Source organism: Rousettus aegyptiacus, unplaced genomic scaffold (genome assembly GCF_014176215.1).
Source record: "Rousettus aegyptiacus isolate mRouAeg1 unplaced genomic scaffold, mRouAeg1.p scaffold_m13_p_6, whole genome shotgun sequence".
Classification (NCBI taxonomy): domain Eukaryota; kingdom Metazoa; phylum Chordata; class Mammalia; order Chiroptera; family Pteropodidae; genus Rousettus; species Rousettus aegyptiacus.
Genome location: NW_023416309.1, coordinates 100,468,248 through 100,489,555, shown reverse-complemented (window position 1 = coordinate 100,489,555; position 21,308 = coordinate 100,468,248). Strand labels below are relative to the sequence as shown.

Genomic DNA, 21,308 nt, shown 5'->3' with positions numbered 1-21,308 from the left:
GGATGAGCGATTACCCTCGGCAGGGAAGAGATGGGGAGAAGGACTTCTGGGGGTGGGGGCCGGGTAACGTGCCTTGTTTCTTATGCTGGGTGCTGGTTACACTGCTGTGTTTAGTTTGTGAAAACCCATTGAGTTGAGCATTTATAATTTGTGCATATTAGTGCATGGGTGCTATTCTTCAATAAAAAGTTGAAAATGTTTCTTTTTCTTTTCTTTTTTTTTTTTTTTTAACATTTATGGAGCTACTATTTGGATGAATTTAAGCTCTGTGCCGCTGATTAAACTCCCTGTTGTTCCCTCCCCTCATCTTCTCCCTCTTCTGTTCCTGGGCCCAATCTGGATTCTCATCTCCCCCAGGCTGGCCTGCTTCCGGTTGCTCAAGTAGAGCAATTATATTCTAAATTCCTCTCTGTCTTCTCTTCTCTCTTCTCTTCTCTTCTCTTCTCTTCTCTTCTCTCTCTTCTCTTGTCTGTCTCTCTCTCTGTCTTTCTCTCTCTCTGAGTAGAGGAAGGAGATACGGGATAGGCAAGTAGAGTCTTTGCCTAGAAGCCTTGTTTTCTTTTTGATGTTTTACTAGTTGTTGAGATTTGGTTCAGCTTTGAATGAAGAACACCTCAACGATGACTTAAACCAGTGGTTCTCAAACTTGAGCATGCATCAGAGTCACACAGAGGGCTTATTAAAACACAGATAGCTAGGTCCCACTCTAGATACTGATTCAGGAGGCCTCAGATGGGTCCTGAGAATGTGTCTCTACAACAAGCTGCCAGGTGATGCTGCTGCTGTTGATCGGGAAACCATCCTTTGAGAATGACTGCCATAAACACACGAGGTTTTATTCCCTCAGGTAAAAAGCCCAGAGGTTGGTAGCCCAGGGCCAATGTGGCCGTGAATCATCAAGGATCCAGAGTTTTTCAAGATTTTCACTCCAGCTCTTTAAAACGTGTCCCTTGATTCATTGTCTAAGATGGCTGCTTGACCTTCAGCCATTAGGTGTTTATTACTGCAAACAGGAAGGAGAAAGCAGGGAAAAAACCCAATATATTATAATTCCTCAAAGTGACTTTAAGGACATTTTTTGGTACACTACCTCCATTTGCAATCCACTGGCTAGGGCTTAGTCCTATATAAATAACTAATTGCAAGGGAGGCTGCAACTGTGATTTTTTATTCTGCATGGCCAACGGCCAGCTAAGTCAGGGATTATCTGACTAATGAAGAAAGGAAGACTAGATACTGGGGACAGCCAGAAAGAGTTAAGAACACATCCCACAGGGCCGGGGAGCCAGGCCTGTGCCAGGGGCCTAGACCTAGCAGGTTAAGATTAAGTGACCTCATATACGGCAAGTCACCTTACCTCTTTATATCTTGATCTTTGTAAAATGGGGACTCATTCATGTCTTCATCCAACACACATTTACCGAGGCTCTTCCCTGGCCCGGCACTGGGCTGGGGCCCAGGATAGAGAGGAATAAGTCCACAGCACTGGATGCGAGGTGCCCACAGTCCAGGGGGCAGATGGACAAATGCCTTTACCCTTCTAATGCAGGATGTTGAGGGCTATGTTTGGGGGAGCTCAGGGAGGGGCCCTGACCCAGCTAGGGTGTGAGGTTGGGGGATGGCCTCTACAAATCGCGTTTATCCAACTTTTAATGTTGTTTTAGGAGCAAATAAAATACTGGATCAAAGTACTGTAAAGAAGTTTGCTGCTTTTCTCTCTGAGGTGCAGACCCAGACAGAGTGAAGGGGGTGTCATTCCCAATGCTGCCGGTCTCTACCAGCAGGATAGGTGATCTGGGGGAGGCCGTGGTGGGGGCTTTAAGTATGGATGGAAGCCATGGATGCTCTTCTTGGAAAGATGTGCTTCAACACAAATTTTGCTATGTGACTGACTCCAAGAGGTTCACAGACCCATGAAGCCCGTTGAAGGACGCTGTTTAAGAACTCTTGTTACAGTGGTAGTTTTTAGGTACCTCAGGCTCTGGGACAACAGTTTCAAGAGGTTTTCCTGAATGGTCCCAATTCCAGAGCTGGAACTCTAAGCAGCATGACCCTTGTGACAGTGGTAGAAATGGCTCTGAGCCTGGGATGCAGCTTCGAGGGCCCCCAGAGCTGGGCAGAGGAGACAGAGCAGAGTGGGCAGAGGGGCGTTAGAAGAAAGTGGACAGAGGGGCGAAGGAGGATGGAGGCTGGGAGGGCCACAAGTGCTTGGTGCCAAGGATTGGGCAGGTCTGCAGTGCCTGTGGCGGGGGCGTATGAGCGTCAGAACAGGCTTTAGGCCAGCGCCCTCCAGCTGGGGGCAGCACCCTCGCGTCCTATAAGAGGTAAAGAGTCCTGATGAAGGGGGTGTCAAGATGACCCTAGTTTCCACACAGCAGGCCTGGGCCTCGGTCTCCCTGGGAGGCGCCAGGAGGGCGGGAGGTTCATTGTTTCTTGTTTTCCTCTCTCTCTGCTGTCACCCTCCACCCCGCTCTCTGATGGATGGCATGGACTGAGTCACAACTAATGGCTTTCCATGGAGCCCTCAGGACTAATGAAGCTGCTAACAAGTGATTGAGTAAATGAGTCGACACCACTTTATCATTCCCCCCACCCACCAGCCCTCTCTGCCGAGGGCCACGGAGCAGGCCATGGGCTGCACAGTGGCTCATGGACACTGAGGACATGGAATGGGGTGGGGGGTGTAGCCTGTCATTCAGCCGGACAAGGAGATGGAGGGGGAGAGAGAGAAGGGGGCGTACAGGGTGAAGGAGGAGGAGGAAATATGTAGAAAGGGAGCTGGTGAGAATGGTGGAGAGAAGTGGGGAGATGTAGGTGGCAGAGATTGAGAGAGAGGAGGAGAAGGGATATTCAGGAGTAGAAGGTGAAGCGAGGGTCCCCATCAGCACCAGACACTGGGGTGCAAAGAGAGGAAGCCCCAGGCCTTGGCCTTGAGGAGACCACAGTTTGGATGAAAAAGGAGACAGAGAGATCCATTATGTTGGTTGTCAAAAGAAGACCGTGACACAAACTTTATTTATTCCCTTTTTACAGTGAGACTCAGAGAGGTCAGGCAACTTACCCAAACTCACACAGCTGAAAAATGCAAGTGAAATTCAAATCCAGAACAGTATGACTCCAGAATCCATGCCTTTTCTATTACCCCTGGTTCCCAGGTATGTGGAAAGAGAAGACCTGATTACTCTGGCTTGATCCGATTGGCCCTGTTAATGGGATTACTTGGATGGGGGTGGAGGTGTCGCAGCCTCCTAGTGTCTGGACTTCAGCAAGGCACTTGGAAAAATCTCTCCTGACATTCTGTGGACACAGTGGTGACGTGTGGGCGAAATGGCTTGATGGCTGGAAGAATTCCTAATTAGATAGGGCTGATTCTAAAGACAGTTGCTGGCAGAGAGGAAGCTATCAGTGGGAGGCGATGACTTTAGATTGTGGGGCTCTGTCCTTGGTCCTGAGCAGTTAACTTTTTTTTTTTCTTTTCCCTCTCCCCTGTGTTTATTTTTTATTACCCAAGTAATATATGTCTACTGTAGAAAACTATAAACCCAAGATAAGCATAAAGAAAGACAATCATCCTGAATCTCACTAGCAACATTCACTGAACAGTCTTTTCAACTTGCTGTAACTTTGAAAATTTTTATAATAAAATGTTGCGGATAAAAATCTCGCAACAAAAGGTAACCCACTGTTCACATTTAGGGTGCATCCTGCCAATCTCTTTATTGCAAATAATAGGAATAAAATGTAGCATTTTATTGGGCAATGAGCCGGCAACGGTGCCGAGCATCTTACAGGCATCATATCATTAAATCCTCATAACCCTTTAGGGGCACTTTTATGATCTACTTTTCACAGATGACAAAGCCGAGGCTCAGAGGTGTAATAACTTGCTCTGGCTACAGAGGCTGGGTGAGTAGCCGAAGCAGGTTTGAACCAGGATTTGTTTGATTCCGGAGATGAACCCTGAGCTCCTACAGGACCCCATGCTCCATAAGTGCTCTTGGACCCCACGGTCCGCCTCTTCCCACCTCACCCCCTCCTGAAGGGCTGTGTGTGCAGAACGATCATCACTCTTCCTGTTAGACCCCTTCTATTTGCACAGAATTGTGTGGTGACACCATCTAGGATGTGACCCTGAGGAAGGCACAGACCCCAATAAAGCTGGAGAGTCTCCTGGTCTTCAAGTGCACCCCCACCCCGGGAGTGTTTCTCATGTTTCTCATGCAAGCATGTGCCTCGACTCTTAGAAAATTCAGGGATCTGTTTTATTTTTAAGTAGCAAACACTTTTCGGAACCTTACTATTTTCTAAGCACTGTTTTAAGCACTTTAGAGATAGTAACCTAAACAATATAATTTAAAAATCGAACACAAAAAAATATAGACTTCTTTTAGTTGGTGCACTGTTTTGGGTTTTAACACATGTACAGATTCCTGTAATCATCACCATGGTCAATGTACCAAAGAGTTACATCACTCTGAAAGACTCCCCGGTACAAAGGACTCCTTTCGTAGTTGCTCCTCCTCCCAGCCCTAATCTCTGGCAACTACTGATCTGTTCTCCATCACAAAAGTTTATCCTTTTGAGAATGGCATATAAATTTAATTACATGGCGTGTAACCTTTGTGAGACAGGCTTTGTTCACTCAGCCTAATGCCTTTGATATTAATCCAACTTGTTCCATGTATCAATAGTTCCTTCTAATTGCTGAGTAGTAAATACCCCAGAATATGAATATCTATAGTTTGTTTATTCAGTCACTCATTGAAGGGCATTAGAGTGGTTTTCAGTGGGAGCAATTATAAATAAAGCTGCTATAAACATTTGTGTACAAGTATTTTTTGTGGACATATGTATTTATTTCTCTAGGATAAATACCTTGGAATGGGATTTCTGGGTCATCCATAACTATATGGGACTTCGGGAGAAAATACCGCTCTCTTTAGACATCTGTCTGAGGAGCTTCCTTTAGCAATTCCTTCAGTGCAGATCTGCTGTATACAATCTCGCTCAGTTTTCCTTCACTGAGAATTTCTTTATTACACTTTTATACTTGAAAGATAGTTTCTTTGGGTATGGAATTCTTGGTTAACAGTTATTTTCTTTTGGCACTTAGAAAATGTTCCACTTCTTTCTAGTCTCATGGTTTCGGGTGAGAAATCTGATGTCACTTGCATACTTGTTTTCCTACAAGTAACAAGTTCTTTTTCCTTGGCTGCTTCCAAGACCTTTTTTGTTTTGTTTTGTTTTCAGCAGTATGACCACGATCATAATTTGTCCTTGTTGGGTTTGCTGAGGTTCTTGAATCTATACATCTATGTCTTTTGCCAAATTGGGGAAGTTTCTAGCCATTATTTCTTCAAGCATTTTTTCCCCTGTATTTCACTCTTTCTCCTTTTCTTCTTGAACTCTGATGTCATGAGTTTCACATGGACTAATAAATGAGGTGCCTTCACAATGAGAGAGCAGACAGATTTGTCACCTCACTGCTGCAAACATGCATTGATTTTCTGCTATCTTCTCCAGAGGCATTTTTCAGCTAGATGAAAGGCTGTCGGTACTATATGGATGTAACTGGAAGTTGTTCTCGGGTGAAACGTGTCAGACATTTGCAGCTGTGAGGAGTGCATGTGTGAGTGTGTGTGTGTGCGCATGCGCGCGCGCATGCACATGCACTCACACGCACTCCATCATCGCCTCTTGGCCGGATTATCACAATAGGTTTCTAACCGGCCTCCCTGCTTCTGCCCTTAACCCCTTCAGTCTATTTTCAACACAGCAGCCAGAATGCTTTCTTTCTTTCTTTCTTTTTTTTTAACAAGTAAGTCATATCATGTGACTTCTACTAGAGCTCTCATCTCTGAGCAAAAGCCCATGTCCCTATAGCAGCTTACAAGGCTCTATATTATCTGTTCTCCTGATGCCTCCCTGATCTCCTCTCCTTCTAATCCCTATTGCTCACTCCACTCCAGCCATATGAGGCTCCTTGCATTCCCTCAAGCTGCCAAGCACGCTCCCACCTCAGGGCCTTTGTACTTGCTCTTTCTCCCACCTGGAACACTCTTCCTAAGGTAGCTCCATGGTTTGCTTCCTCACTTCCTTCAAACACCATGTTATAAGTGAGGTCTTCCCTAACCATAAAATGTAAAACACGTCCTCTTAGCCCAGCACGCTTTATCTTTCTTACCCTCATTTTTTTCTATAGTACTTATCATCATCAGACATACTACACGCTTCCTTTCTGATTCATTTATTTTTTATCTTCTGCCACTTAAATGCAGGCTCCATGAGGGGACAAGGACTTTGCCTATTTGTTCACTGCTCTGTTCATTGCCTAGAACAGTGCCTGGCATGTAGTAGGGACATAACAAGTACTCGTTGGATGAGAGTCGAATCACTCTTGCTGCATGGCAACCTGCTGTCTATAAGACCTTGGGCATGAAGTCTCGCCAGAAGGTAGAAGAATGTGAACTAGCACTGCCCAGTGCGTGGTCTATCAAAGAGATGCCTTGTGTATGGGGAGTGGAGGGAGGGTGGGTGGTGGAGTACAGAATGCTAAGCCTATCTTGATAGGTGGCCCGTGAGCCCCCTGGAAAAAGGAAATGGCCAGCTGGGGTTCAAGTCCATGGCCTCCCTGACCCCCGGGGTGGCTTTGCTAGGTGCTCCGAGGATAGGGATCAAGGAAATCCCAGTGATTCTGTCTGCCCTTACCTTTTGAGGACAAGTTGGAAGCAGGTGCTGGTCCCGAGTATTTGAAGCTTCTTCCCTCACAGATGTCAGCCCTCCACCTCTAGCCATGTCTCATAGTTACTGAGTCACAGGTCAGTGATGACAGTGGGTGTGTGGGTGGTGGGTGGTAGCTGAGCCTATTGATCGAGGGCCGAGACATCCTCCCCACTAATCAACAAGTTAATAAACTCTTCAGTGAGGAAGTGGTGATTAATGAACCAATCAGCTTGCCTTATAATTGGAGGGCGAGTGATGGATAGGGGGCTGGCTCCTGGTGCACCCCGAGGGCCTTTCTCAGGGCCCATTTATTTTCATGCTAAAGGTGAACGGGGAAGCGACTTCTTCAGAGGCTATACCCGGAATCCAAGCCTTCCCCATGCCCTCTAGCTTCTCTATGGTTTCTTCTCTCATCCTCAGACTCCCACATCCCAAGGTGTGAAGGGTTCCAGGAGTGCCACAGACTCCCTGTGGGTGTCTCACAACTCCTGTCATCTCTCTTGGCCTGGGATCTGCACACTAGACACTCCCTGTCACCACCCAGCTAGTGCGGCAGTGTCAGAAAAGCAAATGGCCCCTGTTCTCTCGGATATTCTTGCCCCTTCAGCCTGCAGGGTCCTGGTCCAGGCCCGGATGCCTGGATTGCAGCTGTCCTCACCAGGCCCCTGGCTGTCCTTTCCATCCCCAGGGTGAGCACCTGCCTTAGTCTCTCCATGGCCTCTGGAGGAGGGGAGTTCTTTTCTGTCTGCTGTCTCCTCTCCAAACTGGACCCAGGCTTGTCTCTCTGGGTTTGTCCCTACGTTCTGGGAACTCCTCAGACTGGAGCTCTACCAGGATAGTGGAAGGCCTTCTCCCTCAGGCTGCGGCTCCCCAGTGATACTGCTGCACCCCTCACCTCAGCCCGGGGATCCCCAAAGATAAGGCCATGACTTCTCTGACACTGGGCTTCCTGGAGAATAGGGCCATGCTTTGCCCATTGGATGCAAGCTTCTTAAGAATGATTTTTCTCCTCCCTCTGATGAGAGGGTCCATGTCCCCTGGCTCTGATGTCCTCTTCCACCTCCATGCTCAACACTACTGCCCTGCCTTTCTTGGGATGTGCAGTGCCCATGGGGCCCAACTGGCTGATAAGGAGCCATTTCCGGAGAGTGCAGGTGATTGAACCTATAAAAAGGTGATTGAGGGAGCCAGGGACTCTCCACCTCAGGAAAGTTCTAAAAATAACACCCACGGCCATCTGTGCTAGAGGGTGGAGCAGCTGGCTCAGAACCAGGGGGCTGGACAAGATGGCCCCTCCTGCCTTCATGGCTGATGGGAAGCTGGAAAGACCTGGGGGCTCTGGCCAGGCTGGGGAAAGGGAGCTGGAAAGGGCTTTATGGGGAGACTCCTCAGCAACCCCTCTTCCTGTTAGGGTAGGTGGGTCTGATGGGGTTGGCAGTCAGGAGGCACCTCTGTACCTTGACCTCTCAAAAGGGATGGCAGGCCCCAAATTTAGCCTCCCATCCCCTGCTCCCATGCAGGACTCCTGAGCCCCATGGTTATTCCAGGTAGTGAGACTCTCTGTGCCTCATGACTGAGAGGGTCTCTTCCTGGGGTCTGCCTCAGCCCTTTTCTCTTGCTTGAATCCTGGGTGACCTTGGCTGTTCAGTCACCTCTCTAAGCTTCAGTTTCCACATCTGTAAACCGGAGATAAAGTCAGGTCACGCTGTTGTTGGGCCTAGAATCGTGTACTGCCTAGTATGTGCTTAATAAATGCTAGTCCTTTCCTCTTTCCTTCAAAGCACCTGGCTGAAGATCTCGCCCTGGAGACTACGAAGGGCTGAGGACAGTGGCACGTGCTTGGGTAGCGTTGGCATCACCTGGAAGGGGATGAGGGCACGCTGCCTTGGAAGGGGTTTCTGTGCCAGGCTTGGCTGAAGTCAAGTCTGCATGTGCCAGGCTGAATGCACAGGTGCCCAACTCAGCTGCTTCTGGGGAGGGGACTGGCTTCTGCCTCCTACTGCCCCTCTCTCCACTTCTTTAAAGGAGAGGGACATAACGTCTAGAGAGGCCTGTCCTCTAGGACATCATAAACGGCAGGTCAAGAGCAAGGTCATAGCTCCCACTCTTGCCGCCAGTAGAAAGAGACTTCCCTACAGACCCTGTCAGTCCCGGCTCTTCTCCAAGGTATTGCTGAGCAGAGCTGAAAAGACTGTCTTTTCAAAGGAGTGGTCACAGGTCCCGCAGGCTGGAGAAAATGTGTCTGGCCTTCCACCCCCTATTCCCCACCGCGGACAGGCTGGGGAAGATGGAATCTCATCCTTGGTCCAAGGGGCTGCCCCAGGAGTCTAGATTCAAATGCTTCACTTCCTCAGGAAGCTAGAGCTGCTGTCGTGGGGCTGTAGGGTGAAGACTGAGTTCAGGCTAGGCGGTGGGTCCAGAGGAACCTTGAGTCCGAGCATGGTGGCTGGCGGCTCCTGCAAGGTGGAGACATCGTGCACTGGCTGGGTGTTAAGTTCAGCGATCTGGCAGGGGTGGAGGAAGGGAGGAAGAAGGGCCCACCCCCTCGGGCTTCCCCTCCCCCTCGGACTCCCCCTCCCGTACCAGGCTGGGATATAAGCCCCGCAGGGAAGCGCTGAGCAGAGGAGGCCACAACGCAACCTGCAGGAGTCCAGTCCTTGGGACTCCTTAGCCATTTCCTGCTTACCTAGGTTTCAGGAGCTGTTGCTGTGAGTGTCCCCGGGCCCAGGAATGGTCTGACGCGGGTAACCCAGGCTATTTTGTGGTGAAACTGAGGCTGAGAGGGTGGAAACTGTGGCCGAGTGATGGGCAGCTGGGTTGGAAGGGAGCCAGCAGAAGTCGGTAGGAAAGAGGCCGCGGAGGCCCCACAGCCAGCATGGCCCTCTTCCTCCACCCGCCGTTCTGGACAGCTCGGGTGAGGGAAGGGGAGGCAGGCAGGGCTCCTGCCCCTCCGACCGATGAGGAAACTGAGGCCAGAGACAGCGAGTGCAGTGCCTGAGAATACATAGCGAGTCGTGGCTGAGCCTTGGTCCCCTACCAGCCCTAGACAGGCTGCTGGAGCGTGGGCCCAACGGCAGCCTCAGGGGGTCGAGGCTTGGGATGGCCCACGCTCCAGTGCCCCTTCTGCAGATGGTGACGGTTCGCAGGCCGTGGCCCGCTATGGCCACAGTGCTGCTGGCCCTGCTCGTCTGCCTGGGGGCGCTGGTCGACGCCTACCCCACTAAACCCGAGGCTCCCGGCGAAGACGCCTCGCCCGAGGAGCTGAACCGCTACTACGCGTCACTGCGCCACTACCTCAACTTGGTCACTCGGCAGCGGTGAGCGCGCGCTCCCGGCGGGTCACAGCTGTGTCTCCGGGGCGCCCACCCTCCGCTCCGCTCCGCGCAGGGCGCGGCCAGATCTGACCGCGCCCATCTCTGACCCCGCCCCCAGGTATGGGAAACGGGACAGCCCGGCAGAGCTCCTCTCGAAACTGCTCTTCCCAGACGGCCCCGACCGCCCGGCCACGTCGCGGTAAAAGCGCCCCCCTCGTCACACCCTGTCCTCTAGAGCTCGACGTTGTCCTTCCGCACGGAGTCCCACCCTGCGCCGCCATCTAGAACTTCCTCCCAGTCTCGCCTCTCCAGGTCCTTGGCCGGGCTCCTTACGATGCCTCTCCCTTCCCTCCTATAGGCCTGAAGTCGCCTACCAGTGGTGACGACCCCCAAGGCCTCCTGGGAGAGATGCTACCTACACCGACCTCATTTGCATATTTGCGGCTGGGTAGGCTTCAGGGTAGGGTCCTAGTTCCATTATTCCGTGCTCTCCTCCCCCACTGGGCTGGAGCGCTGTATGTGGCCCTTCCCTGATCCCCGAATAAAGAGCAAATTTCACTGAATCGGAATGCGTGCGTTTGTATTTCCTTTCGTTTCTCCTTCTTAGACGGGGCATCCAGGAGGGATGTAGGTGCAAGAGAAGAGAGAAGGCTGAGCCCCTCAGATAAAAGGCTCCCCAGGACATGGCTGGCCTGGAATGGGGGGCTCCCTCTGCTCTGAGCTAAGAGAAGGCATTGCTGCCCAGCCCCAAGAGCGGACAGCGGCTGGACGGGGACTCCCTAGTGGGGTGTGAGGGGGGCAGAATGAAAGTTCTTCAAAAGCGCATGGAGGAGCAGGAGGAAGTCGCTGGGAGGTGGGGAGCGTGGAAAAGAGCAATGCTAAGCAGCCCAGGAGAGTAGAGGGGGGCAGAGCATCCCCCCCATTCAAGATAAAAGCTAGGCACAAACCCCCAGGGCGTTTACCCTGAGGAGTTGTGTTATTAGCCCCCAGGGCTTTAGTGACTAGGGGTGCAGATGGGATCCAAGATGGAGCTGTGGAGGAAGAGTCAGTCAGGGAGTGAGGTTTGTGTGTGTGGAGGGGCGTCATAGCTAACTTCCCCCATTCCCTGGGCGGGAGGAGTTATGGGAGTGTGGAGACTGCCTTTTTCCTTAGCAACTGCCCTCCACCACCTTGCTGAATTCATGTTCAGTGGAAAAGTCACTAACTGTGTCTTTCTGGTGACAAGGCCATGGGTGCACTCTCCTGTGCTCACCTCCTCTCTTTCCCTGGACCAGACACAAAAGGCCGAAGGCACCGTAGATGTTTAAACTGGAATCTGACCTGAATCTCTCATCTTTCTGCACCTATGACTGCGAAGAATCCCAGAGCCTACCTGCAGGCTGGTCCCTGACGCCCTTCCTTCCCAGCCCCCTTTCTCCAGGAGGCCTACTTTGATGGTCCCTGATGATCCAGCATTCTTTCTGCCCTCTGCGGCTGCCCAGCTCTCATGGACACTGCTCTATTTTGCCTGTCTCTTTGTGTCCTGTCTCTGATCTAGGTCTGGTGGCCCACCTGAAGGAAAGGCTTATGTCTCCTCCACCAGACACAGCCTCCCTATGAGCTCTTTCCCGGGCCTCTAGTTCAGCAGGACCTGGCTGAGGCTGAGGTGGGGGTTGGAGGATGGGAGTAAGAATCAGATTGAGGCCAAAACCCCAGACCCAGAGAGGGTAAAAAAGGCAGAAAGGCTGAGTGGTGTCATTTTGGAGGATAGGGGCCATGCAGGACTATTTGCATTTAGGTGGCTCTGGGAGAAGACCCAGAGCTGTAGGAGTGGCTCCTGTATGGGCACAATGTGTTCTAGGTGGCCTTGGAGCTCTGACTCCTATCCTCCCTTGTGTTGCCCTCCAGTCTCATTTGAGGTAGGGGCGGAAGCATGAGGTGAAGGCAGGTCCGGGGACTGGTGCAGGTCACAAGCTATGCGGACTCTGATGCTTTTACCCAGGCCACTCCCCCGCCTGCAGAGCCATTTTCCTTTCTTCTGTCTGGCAAACATCTTCAAGGAAGTGTTCTCCCAGAAGGCTTTCCTTATTTCTCAGGCTAGTGTTAGTTCCTCTGCTTCCCTCTGCCTACTGTCATTATCTGAGATCCACTTCCTGTCTTATCCCCACCCCCCATCTTCTCTCCTCCAATCCCATTCCCCCTGCACCAGGGGAGGTAGGATAAGGGCACAACATGGCTCCCATGAGCTTTGGTTCATTTTGCCATCAGGCAAGTGGGAGGATGTGTATCTATGTCAGTGTCTATCATTCCATCCATTGGTCTGTCTGGGAGGGCTGCGGTCAAAAGAATGATGGAAGAGATCTCTGGTATGAATTCTGCATACCAGACAATTTCCGCAGAGCTTGACATGTCTGGTTGACTATCAGTGACATGGGTTAACCTTTCGTTTACATGGTGGAGTTTTGAGAAGGTGGTTAATTCACTGCTGATCAGACTCAATCAATGTTGGAGAGGAGGGAGCCTTAGATGTAATATTAATGATGATGACAGCAATGAGCTACATTTTAAAAAGAGCACTTATGTGCTAGACACTGAGCTATTTGTTTTACACACATTATATTTTTAGGATATTGATTTGGCTTCTTAAATAGAGATAGAATTAACAGTGGCTTAAACAAGATAGAAATTTATCTCTCTCTTATATAAAACACAAGTGGCATCTGGGGAGTTGGCAACTCCGCTCTATGAGGACATTCAAGAGCCCAGGGTCCTATTTTGTGGGTTCCCCATGCCCTCATCTACATGACTGAAGATGGCCACCATCACCGCTTTGGGTGTTCCAGCCAGTGGGAAGGGAGGAATGGGAGAAGAGTAGGTCTGCCGTTCCCACGCTGCATAACAAGTTACCCTAAAACTTAGGAGCTTAAAACAACCATTCAAACTTCGCTCATAATTCTGCGGGTTAGGAATGGGAAGGGCTTGACTTAGCAGTTGTCGCTTGAAGTCTCCCACATAGTGAGTTAGAGGTTGGCTGAGGCTGCAGCTGTCTGACTCAGGGCTCCACAGGGCTGATGTCCAAGAAGGATCACTTATGTGTCTGGTGGGTGCTCCTGGATGTTGGCTGGGAGCTCAGCTAAAGCTGTTGAGGTAGCACCTACACGTGGCCTCTCCAGCATGATATTTTTGGGGTAGTTGGACCTACATGGAGAAACTCTTATGAAAGATGTGATGCTGGTTAAACTCCTTATAGTCTTATATGTGGGGACCCCCATTCTCCTTGCTACTGTACACTCGCCTTTACTCTGTGACCTCGGGGGTTTCTGGGATGTTCTTGTCTTAGTCTCATCATGGCCCTCACTCTATCCTCAACATTGCCCAATGGTTATCTTCCCTGTCCCAGTGGGCATAGGATTGGGCAGAGGGAGAGGGACCACTGTCATTTCCACTTAGCCTGCCTGTAAGTAAGTTCCTGATGCCTCTCTAAGCAGGACTCCTAAGCCCTGGGAATCTATAAAGATGAATGAGAACCAACCATCGCAGTTCTGGACATGGCCATACTGTTTCGAAAGCACCGCTACTACCGCTTCCTCCTCAATTGTCATAACATCTCAGAGAGGTCCCAGAAGAGGGATTTGTTATTTGCAAAAGAGAAAAATGAAAGCTATAGGTTCAGTTGACGTCGTGAAGTACCTTTCATTTCTTAGGCAGTGACAAAGCTGTTTACAAAGCTATTAATGGCCCCAGCACTTGAGTCAATTCCCAGATCCACCATCTGTCTGCAGGGGCTGGAGCCTGACAAAAATAGTGGCCAGAACAGGTCCCACCAGGCTATAGTCTTGTGGGAGCCCAGACTCTTCCAACTCTGGCTGGAGCCTGGCGCCCCCTGGTGGCATACTGCAGCCTCTGCGGGCCTCATCGCGGGCCTGCCAGGGACCAGTCCCTAATTCACCTTCCTTGTTTTGCAAAGTCTGAACCTAGGCCCAGGGAAGGGCGGAGGCTTGTGGAGACAGAACACCTCCATGTTTGCTTTGTGGAATGTCAGTTGTTGTCGGGTGAAGCATTATTGTTCCTCTTGTCACCAGATATCAGAATTGCGAGGAACAAGCAGAACACGGATGTTTACTGAGCCTTCCTTTATCTTCATTATCTTGAGGAAAATTGAAGCCCAGATCCCAGCAGCATTATCTCCAGTCCTCACCCCACCACCCCAACTCCTCTCCTAACACACTTACGGTGTCCCGATCTGGGACCTCGGGCTTTACTCCTTTACTCCTTCCTCGGGCTTCGGTGTGTCATTGAGACACAGACAGTTACTGCTCCTCAGCCTGAGCCGGGAGGGGCTGGGGGCTGGGGAAGGGATGCAGAGGGGGACTCAGAGGCTCCTGAATGGGAGGACTATTGGGATTAGTGGGGCGGAACTCGAGTTCTAGACAGCTGTGTGATCTTGGGCAAATGTCTTCACTTCTGAGAGCCTCACATTTCTCAGCTAAAAAGAGAGAATTTGTAGCAAAACTCTGACAGCCCTACTTAGATTAAAAAAAAAAAAAAAGAGTTCAGATTTTGGAGTTAGACTTTGTTTCAATCCCTGGCTGTCTCACTGACTAGTTATATAAGACGTAATGGCTCCGAGCCTTAGTTTCTGAATCTGTAAAATGGGTCGTAGAGACTCAGTGAGGTGATTGAGCTGGGAGCACTCTGGAAAATTCAAGGCTTTACAAATGACCCTGGTCTTCATCAGGTCCCTGGAATAGGGGCTCTGAAATGGCTACCAGAAATTGGTGCCTGCATTTCCCCTGAACCCAGGCATGTCAGTTCTAATTCTGTATCCTACATATCAGCCAAAGAGTGAGTTTCTCTCTGGCTGGGTCCCCACTCTTTTCTACACTGCCTAGTTACCTGAGGCATCTTCACTGTTCCCACCTTGTTCTAATCCCAAACTGGAGAGGAAGTCCTGTGTCTCTATCCTTCATCACTGGTCTCAGAGGCCCAGCCTGTCTTCTGCTCTGAGGGAACCTGTTTGATGTTTTGGGACAATCCTTGCGAGGCAGGAGGGGCTGTTCTGAGGTCTGCAACCAGAACCTTTCATTCCTCCTGAGGTCCCAGAACCCTGTCCTCCTTTAACCAAGCCAAAGACAGATGGAGGCCCATAGGGGACTTATTGCGGTCTGCTTTTACCTGTTACACTGCTGGTCTGGCCCCCACGACACGGCTGTGTGCCCCTCCCGTCCCTGGCCCCAGCACTGGTGTTGTGGGTACCAGGGAGACAGTGGGAGGAAGGGATGAGGGCTGGGGAGTGAGAGAGGCTGACAGGAGGCGGGGACTCTGGGGGGCTGAGGACTATAAAGGAGCATGGGCGAGAGCGGGAGGACTCATCCAGCCTGAAGCCGGCGCCTGCTTGGTTTAGGACGTGCTCGTTCGGGACTAAAGGTAAGTGGGCTCAGCCTGCCCCAGGCTCTGCGGAGCTCTGGGGTTCTCCCTGGGGCCAGGACCTGGGATGGGGGAAGGAGTTGATGCTTTGCAGGGCTGAGGGCCTCCGGAGGCCTAAGGTCCTGTGTGGATCTGGCTCTACATCTGGACAAATCTGTCCCCCCGAAAGAGCAATCTGTGACTAGAAGACTGAAAATGTGTGTGGGGAGTGAGTGGTGGCTATAAACACAAATGTGTATGACTATGACCTTGTGAGTGATTGGGATCCGTGTTTGTGACCGTGACCGTCTGTATCTGCATGTCTATCCCTGGCTGGCGCGGGGGTCAGGGCAGACCCACAGGCTATGGCTTTTCATCCTTTGGTTCACAAGTTCATTCTGAGTCCCCTTCTCTGTAGGTGAGCAGGCGTGCCCTTACCTCCCACCAGCCCTTCCCCTCCAACCCCCTCCCCATATCTGCCTCCTCAGAGGGTGTCCCTGGGTGTCATGCATCCTGCGCCTCCTGCTCCATTACTCTTTTCTACTTTGCTCAGGCCCCGGCTGAGCTCCGGCTGCTGTGCTGCTCACGAGAGGGGCTGTTCGTGCTCTCCAGGGCAGCGTCTGGGAGGTGGGGTGCTCAGGTCTGAGTGGCGCTTTGCTCTGGCTCCTTGGCCCCAGGCCGGTGGGGTGAGCGCTGTTCCGTCTCTATCTCCCTGCTCATTGCTCCTCAGATGGACACCACACGCTGCTGCCTCTCCCTGCTGCTCCTGTCCACGTGTGTGGCTCTGTTGCTGCAGCCACCACTGGGTACTGAAGGGGCCCCACTGGAGCCAGTGTACCCGGGGGACAACGCCACGCCAGAGCAGATGGCCCAGTACGCAGCTGAGCTCCGCAGATACATCAACATGCTGACCAGGCCCAGGTGTGTATGAGAGAAAGCGAGAGAGAGAGGTCCCAGCTCCTGGGACCCTGGGCCATGACCCCAGCCCCTGCTCTGTCCATGCTCTCGTGAAAGCAGAGCCTCTGTACTGACCGGGCCCATGTGCCCAGGTGGGATGGTGTCCAAGGACAGGCATGAGGCAGGTGAGCTGGCGCCTGGGAATACCGCTTGCCTCAGCTGCCTCTCCCCTCCCAGGTATGGGAAAAGAGACAGAGAAGATACGCTTGACTTCTTGGAGTGGGGCTCCCCCGGTGCAGCTGCCCCCAGGTAGGTTTGATTCTCTGCCTTGTCTGTCCAGCTCCCTGGGCCTGAAATGTGAGGGTGGAGGGAGGAGAGCAGGAGCCAAGGGCTGGCCTGAGGTCTCCCCTGGGCACGAGGCCTGCCCACTTACACCGCCATGTTCTGCCCTCTCCGCACAGGGAGCTCAGCCCAATGGACTTGTAGTGCCACTTCCGGCCTCCTCCGACTCCTAGGATAGTGCCAGCCCAGCTCTCCCAGCCACACCCTCAGCTGTGGCCAAAGCTTGCTCCCTGCTCCCGCACAGGCTAAATAAAGCAAATCAAAGACATAACCTCTCTCTGTGTGTCTCTGTGGATCCCTGGTGGGGGCAAGAGCAGCCAAATGTCAGGAGAGAAAGGGGGAGAGAACGGAGGAGGAGAAGGGGAAGGAAGGTGTTATGAATGATCCAGAAGATCTATAGGGTCATCAGAGCCATTCAGCTCATCCTCTCCACTTCACAGAGGAGCAAATTGTGTCCCAGAGGGAGGCAGGAACCTTTCAGCAAGGTCGTTCAGCAAGTCAACGAAGCAGCAGTCCTGAGCGTGACTCTTCCCAGTTCAGCACCTCTAGACCCTCCTGCTTATCAGTCGGATGATAGCTCGACTCCCAGCTGCACCCCCACCCATGCTTTCCTGTAGCCTAGTGTCCTTGGCATGGGGGCAGGGGTGACGGCCCAGCCCAGAAGAAGGACTGGTGCTAAGACAGTCGCTGGCTGCACCTGTGGCATTGGAGTTGCCCTCCTCTGAGCGTGTAGATGTGCTGTGTGCAGTTGGAGCATGGCTCATCGGGGGATACAGGGCTCTGCGGAGGCGTGGCCAGAGGAGAGTGGTCTGGAGATGGTGTCATGTGAGGATTGTTGAAAAAAAAAAGGAGCCTACTGTGTGCCAGGAGCATTTAACCCTCCCAACGACCCTGCGAGGGTGATGTGGTTATCCTTGCTCTACAGAGGAGGAGACTGAGGCTCAGGGAGGTACAGCAGCTTGTCCAAGGTCCTGCACAGACAGCAGTCAGATGGTGGGATCCAGCATCTGCGATAGAGTCAGATGAACCTGGGTTCAAATCTGAATCTGTCACTTTCTGTCTCTGTGCTTTTTGGTCAGGGATATAACCTCTCTGAGCCTCAGATTTCTCTTCCGTGAAATGGGAGGAAGAACGACAGGGTTGTAGCGAGCATCGCATAAAATAATGCATGTGAAACAATTAACATGGCCCTTGGGCCAGGGAAATGCTCGGTAAATGGGAGCTTCTGAGGGGCAGACTCGTGATGCAGCCACCAGCCAACCAGCAGTTTCCATGAACGTGTCGGAAAGGTGAGCAGAGAGATAACACGCTCTTCAAACATGGAAGCTCCATCTTGTGGGAGAGAGTTATGATTAACTCCATGTGGCTCCAGGAAGGGGCGTCAGAAGGCAGGCTTTTGGGGACTAGACGGGAGCATCTTTGAAGAATCAGAAATTTGGAGAGAACTTGTCCTGAGAAGTAGAGCGCTCCTGGGCGAAGGGGCTTTCAAGCAGCTGCAGAAAGGGAGGCCGCCGGGGGAACGTGGCCTTCTGAGGAGGAGACTGGATAAGCCAAATTCTGGCCACCTCCAGGAGTTTAATCTGTGGATGCTGTACTCCAGCTCTGGGAGGGTGAGAACCCAGATTCCAAGGGAGGCCTGCACTGAGGAGGGGTCCCAGGGGGCTCCACGGCCTTCACCAGACCTTGCCCTTCTCAGCCACCTGAAGAGGTAGGATGCGGTGGGGTGCGTGTGTGTGTGTGTGTGCGCGCGCGCGCGCACTCACGCATGCATGTGTGAGAGACTGGGAGAGAGGAACTTCTCTCTCTCCCTTTTCCTGGGGTTGGAAGCACCTGTGGATAAGGGACAGTCCTTGGTGGTGGTGAGGGTGAGGGGGGAGTGATGAGAGAACCAGAACCTTTCGGGTTCCTGGAACGGCTCCCCCTGCCTCCCCCCACGGGGCTTGTGGGCTTGGTGAATGAGGGGGTCCACTTTCCCGGGCTCAGCACCTTACTCTGACCCCATGGCAACAATACCACACTGTGTTTCCCCTCCAGTCCTGGCTGCACATGACCTAAAAATGGAACTAGGCCCTGAAAGGCAAAGGGCTGGAGAGAATGAATGCAGGAAACGCATGGCCCAGGCTGATTCTTAAATCCACGGGGGTGTCTGGGAGGGGGACTGGTTTCAGCAGGAGATCAAAGTTTGGATCCAGGTGATGGCGTCTGAAGCCCTAGAATTTTTCCTGGCAGCTAAAGGGACGGGTTCTGAGTAGGGAGAGGTGTAGGCACTTCCCAGAGGGGCAGGAACTAGGACCCTCCTCAGGACACACCCGTGCGTGAGTTGGCATAAGATGTGCTTCTGGCCCTGCCCAGGCCTCTCTGAAGGCCGCCAGCCCCAGAGGAGAGTGCCACCCTTGCAACCAGCTTGTCAGGGACAGGCCCTGGCTGAGCTCCAATCCGTTTCCCTGCTCTGCTCATTGCCAGAGGGGCTGCAAGGGGCCAGGAGGCAAAGGCAAGACCCAGCGCTCTGCACACCCAGGGCAGACAGAGGCGCTGCTGCCTGTTCTTGTGCCAATCCTGACACCTTGGCTGGCATCCAAGCTGCCCTGCTCTGTGTGGAAACCTGGGGGCCGGGTGGTGCTCTGCTGAAGCCCCTCCTCCGAGGTTGCTGGGATCTGCTCCTTTTTGCTCTCTGCCCTGGTACAGCCCCCACTCTGGGAGCGGTCAGTCCGTCAGTCAGTGTCAGTCAGTCGTGTCAGTCGTGTGAGGTGGGGGAGGTGGAGGAGTCGCAGGGAGGGGCAGGGAAGCCTCTGCAATGACATCTTTTCCTCCCACAGCAGGAGCTCCAGAGTCTGCTCTTCCCCTAGAAGGACAGGTTCCTTCCTGCCCAGGGCCCACGTTAGTCACAGAAGCAACAGAGATTCTGTTTCTCTTTATTCTTCTCAAAGATGGGGGGGGGGGGTAGGCAGGAGCTAGGGACCCTCTCAAAATGTAAAGGGGGTGGGTGGGCAGGGAGATTTGAGGAGGGAGTCTAGAGGTCAAAGCCCAGCCTGGAGAAGGAAGGCCCTGGGGCCCTGGTATCTCCCCACCCTCCCAGGGCTTCCTCTCACTCCTGCCCAATTTGTCCCCAGTTCAGAGGCCCCTGACTGCTGCCCGTCCAGCCTGGGCTCTCCTACCTGGGGCCCCAGGAGGAGGTCGGTGGTTCAGGTTTCGAGGATATCCGCGGTGGGGGGTTCGTGGGATTGCGTGGTGGGAGTTTCGCGTGGTCCTGTGGCGGGGGTTTCGCGGCATTCGTTGATAGGGGTTTCGTGGTGTTCGACAGTGGAGTTTTTGTGCTGTCCGAGGTTTTCTTGGGGTCTTTAACGTCTTTAGATTTCTTGGCGTCCTTAGACTTCAAGCTGAGAAACACATCCTTGCAGAGGTCATGGGGCTGCGATGCGTGTGGGGTGGGGGCAGGTGGCGTCCGTTTCCTACCCCCCTCCCTCCCTCCCTCCCACCTTCTGCTGCCCACCTGCTGTTGAAGAGCTTCTCTATGTACTTGTTGAACTGGCTGAAAGTGGTCAGCCAGTAGGCTGCCCTGGGCCTGCGGGGTTGCTGCCGTTGCAGCCCCTCCCCCAGGGCACCCTCAGGTGGCAGCAGCAGGACCACCAGGCACAGCAGGACCAGTGCCCATGCGCAGCGCAGAGCCCGTGTCTGGAGAAAGCGGAGCAGACAATGCCGCCGGTGAGCATGGGAGGCCCAGCCAGGTGGCACTTGGAGGGGCCAGCAAGCTGGGGCTCCCGCATGCTCACAACCAGAGATGTGTCTGCCTCCGGGATGTACACAGGTACACGAATGCCGTTAAGAACATACAGGTGCCCAGGCTGAATGATGCACACCTGGGCTTAAAGGGACACGCACAAAGCACGGGACGAATGGGGACTGTGGGGATGGACCGGGAGGCACGCGCTGAGATGGACACACGAGGATGGCATAGAGCCATTGGTCAGCTCCCTAACATCACCGATCTATTCCACAACTCCTTGCTCACCCAGCTCCAGCCTCCCCTGCCTCCTGGCTCTTCCTCAAAAATGCCGGACATGCTGTACTCTGCCTGGAGGACTCTTCCTTCGGATATCTTCGTGGTCAGCTTCCTCCCCTCCTGCAGGCATCAGCTCAAAATTCGCCTTCTCAATGAGTCCTACTCTGACACCCCTATTTAAAATTGCAACCCATCCCTTCGCCTTCTAACTTACTATAGACTACGCTTCTTTAAATTGTCTTCATCCTTCCTAAGCTCCCCCACACCAGTTAAGACCCGTTGTAGCAGGGCTCTTTGCTTGTTTCGTTCACCGATATATCACAACCACCTAGAAAGGTGCTTGACACTTAGTAGATGCTCCGGAATGCGTGTTAAACAAATGACTATTAACATAGCTACATACAGGAATGCCAGCCCAGAGACCCCCGCATCCACACCCCCAGCTGTGCACAGAAAATTTTGTGCTGGCGCACACAGTGATTCACATGCTGTGATGTCCACATACACACACACCCCAGAGCTCCTGACATGCTCAACCCTCTCCTGATCAGGAAATCCCTCATCCTTGCCACCCAAAGCAGGGAAGAAAACCCCGGTAGCTGTCTTGGCCATCAGATGGCAGAAGGAGCCTCCCTGGCCTTGATCCT

At 52.6% G+C, this 21,308-nt stretch overlaps 2 protein-coding genes across 2 annotated transcripts; both read left to right on the top strand.

The window, feature by feature from the left end:
* The first annotated feature begins 9,852 nt into the window (after nucleotides 1-9,852).
* PYY (peptide YY) lies at nucleotides 9,853-10,240 on the top strand. The gene is made up of 2 exons (XM_036222157.1): nucleotides 9,853-10,040; nucleotides 10,156-10,240. The coding sequence occupies exons 1-2, from the start codon at nucleotides 9,853-9,855 to the stop codon at nucleotides 10,238-10,240; spliced, it is 273 nt and encodes a 90-aa protein (XP_036078050.1).
* A 5,170-nt stretch (nucleotides 10,241-15,410) lies between these two features.
* Nucleotides 15,411-16,926, top strand: PPY (pancreatic polypeptide). The gene is made up of 4 exons (XM_016139635.2): nucleotides 15,411-15,443; nucleotides 16,153-16,343; nucleotides 16,557-16,628; nucleotides 16,781-16,926. The coding sequence occupies exons 2-4, from the start codon at nucleotides 16,153-16,155 to the stop codon at nucleotides 16,803-16,805; spliced, it is 288 nt and encodes a 95-aa protein (XP_015995121.1). The 5' UTR covers nucleotides 15,411-15,443; the 3' UTR covers nucleotides 16,806-16,926.
* The last annotated feature ends 4,382 nt before the right edge of the window (nucleotides 16,927-21,308 follow it).

Coding starts and splice junctions, on each gene's coding strand:
- PYY (XM_036222157.1), top strand. CDS start 9,853: ATGGTGACGGTTCGCAGGCCGTGGCCCGCTATGGCCACAGTGCTGCTG. Junction 10,041..10,155: donor AACTTGGTCACTCGGCAGCG/GTGAGCGCGCGC, acceptor CCCCGCCCCCAG/GTATGGGAAACGGGACAGCC.
- PPY (XM_016139635.2), top strand. CDS start 16,153: ATGGACACCACACGCTGCTGCCTCTCCCTGCTGCTCCTGTCCACGTGT. Junction 16,344..16,556: donor AACATGCTGACCAGGCCCAG/GTGTGTATGAGA, acceptor CTCCCCTCCCAG/GTATGGGAAAAGAGACAGAG. Junction 16,629..16,780: donor CCCGGTGCAGCTGCCCCCAG/GTAGGTTTGATT, acceptor CTCTCCGCACAG/GGAGCTCAGCCCAATGGACT.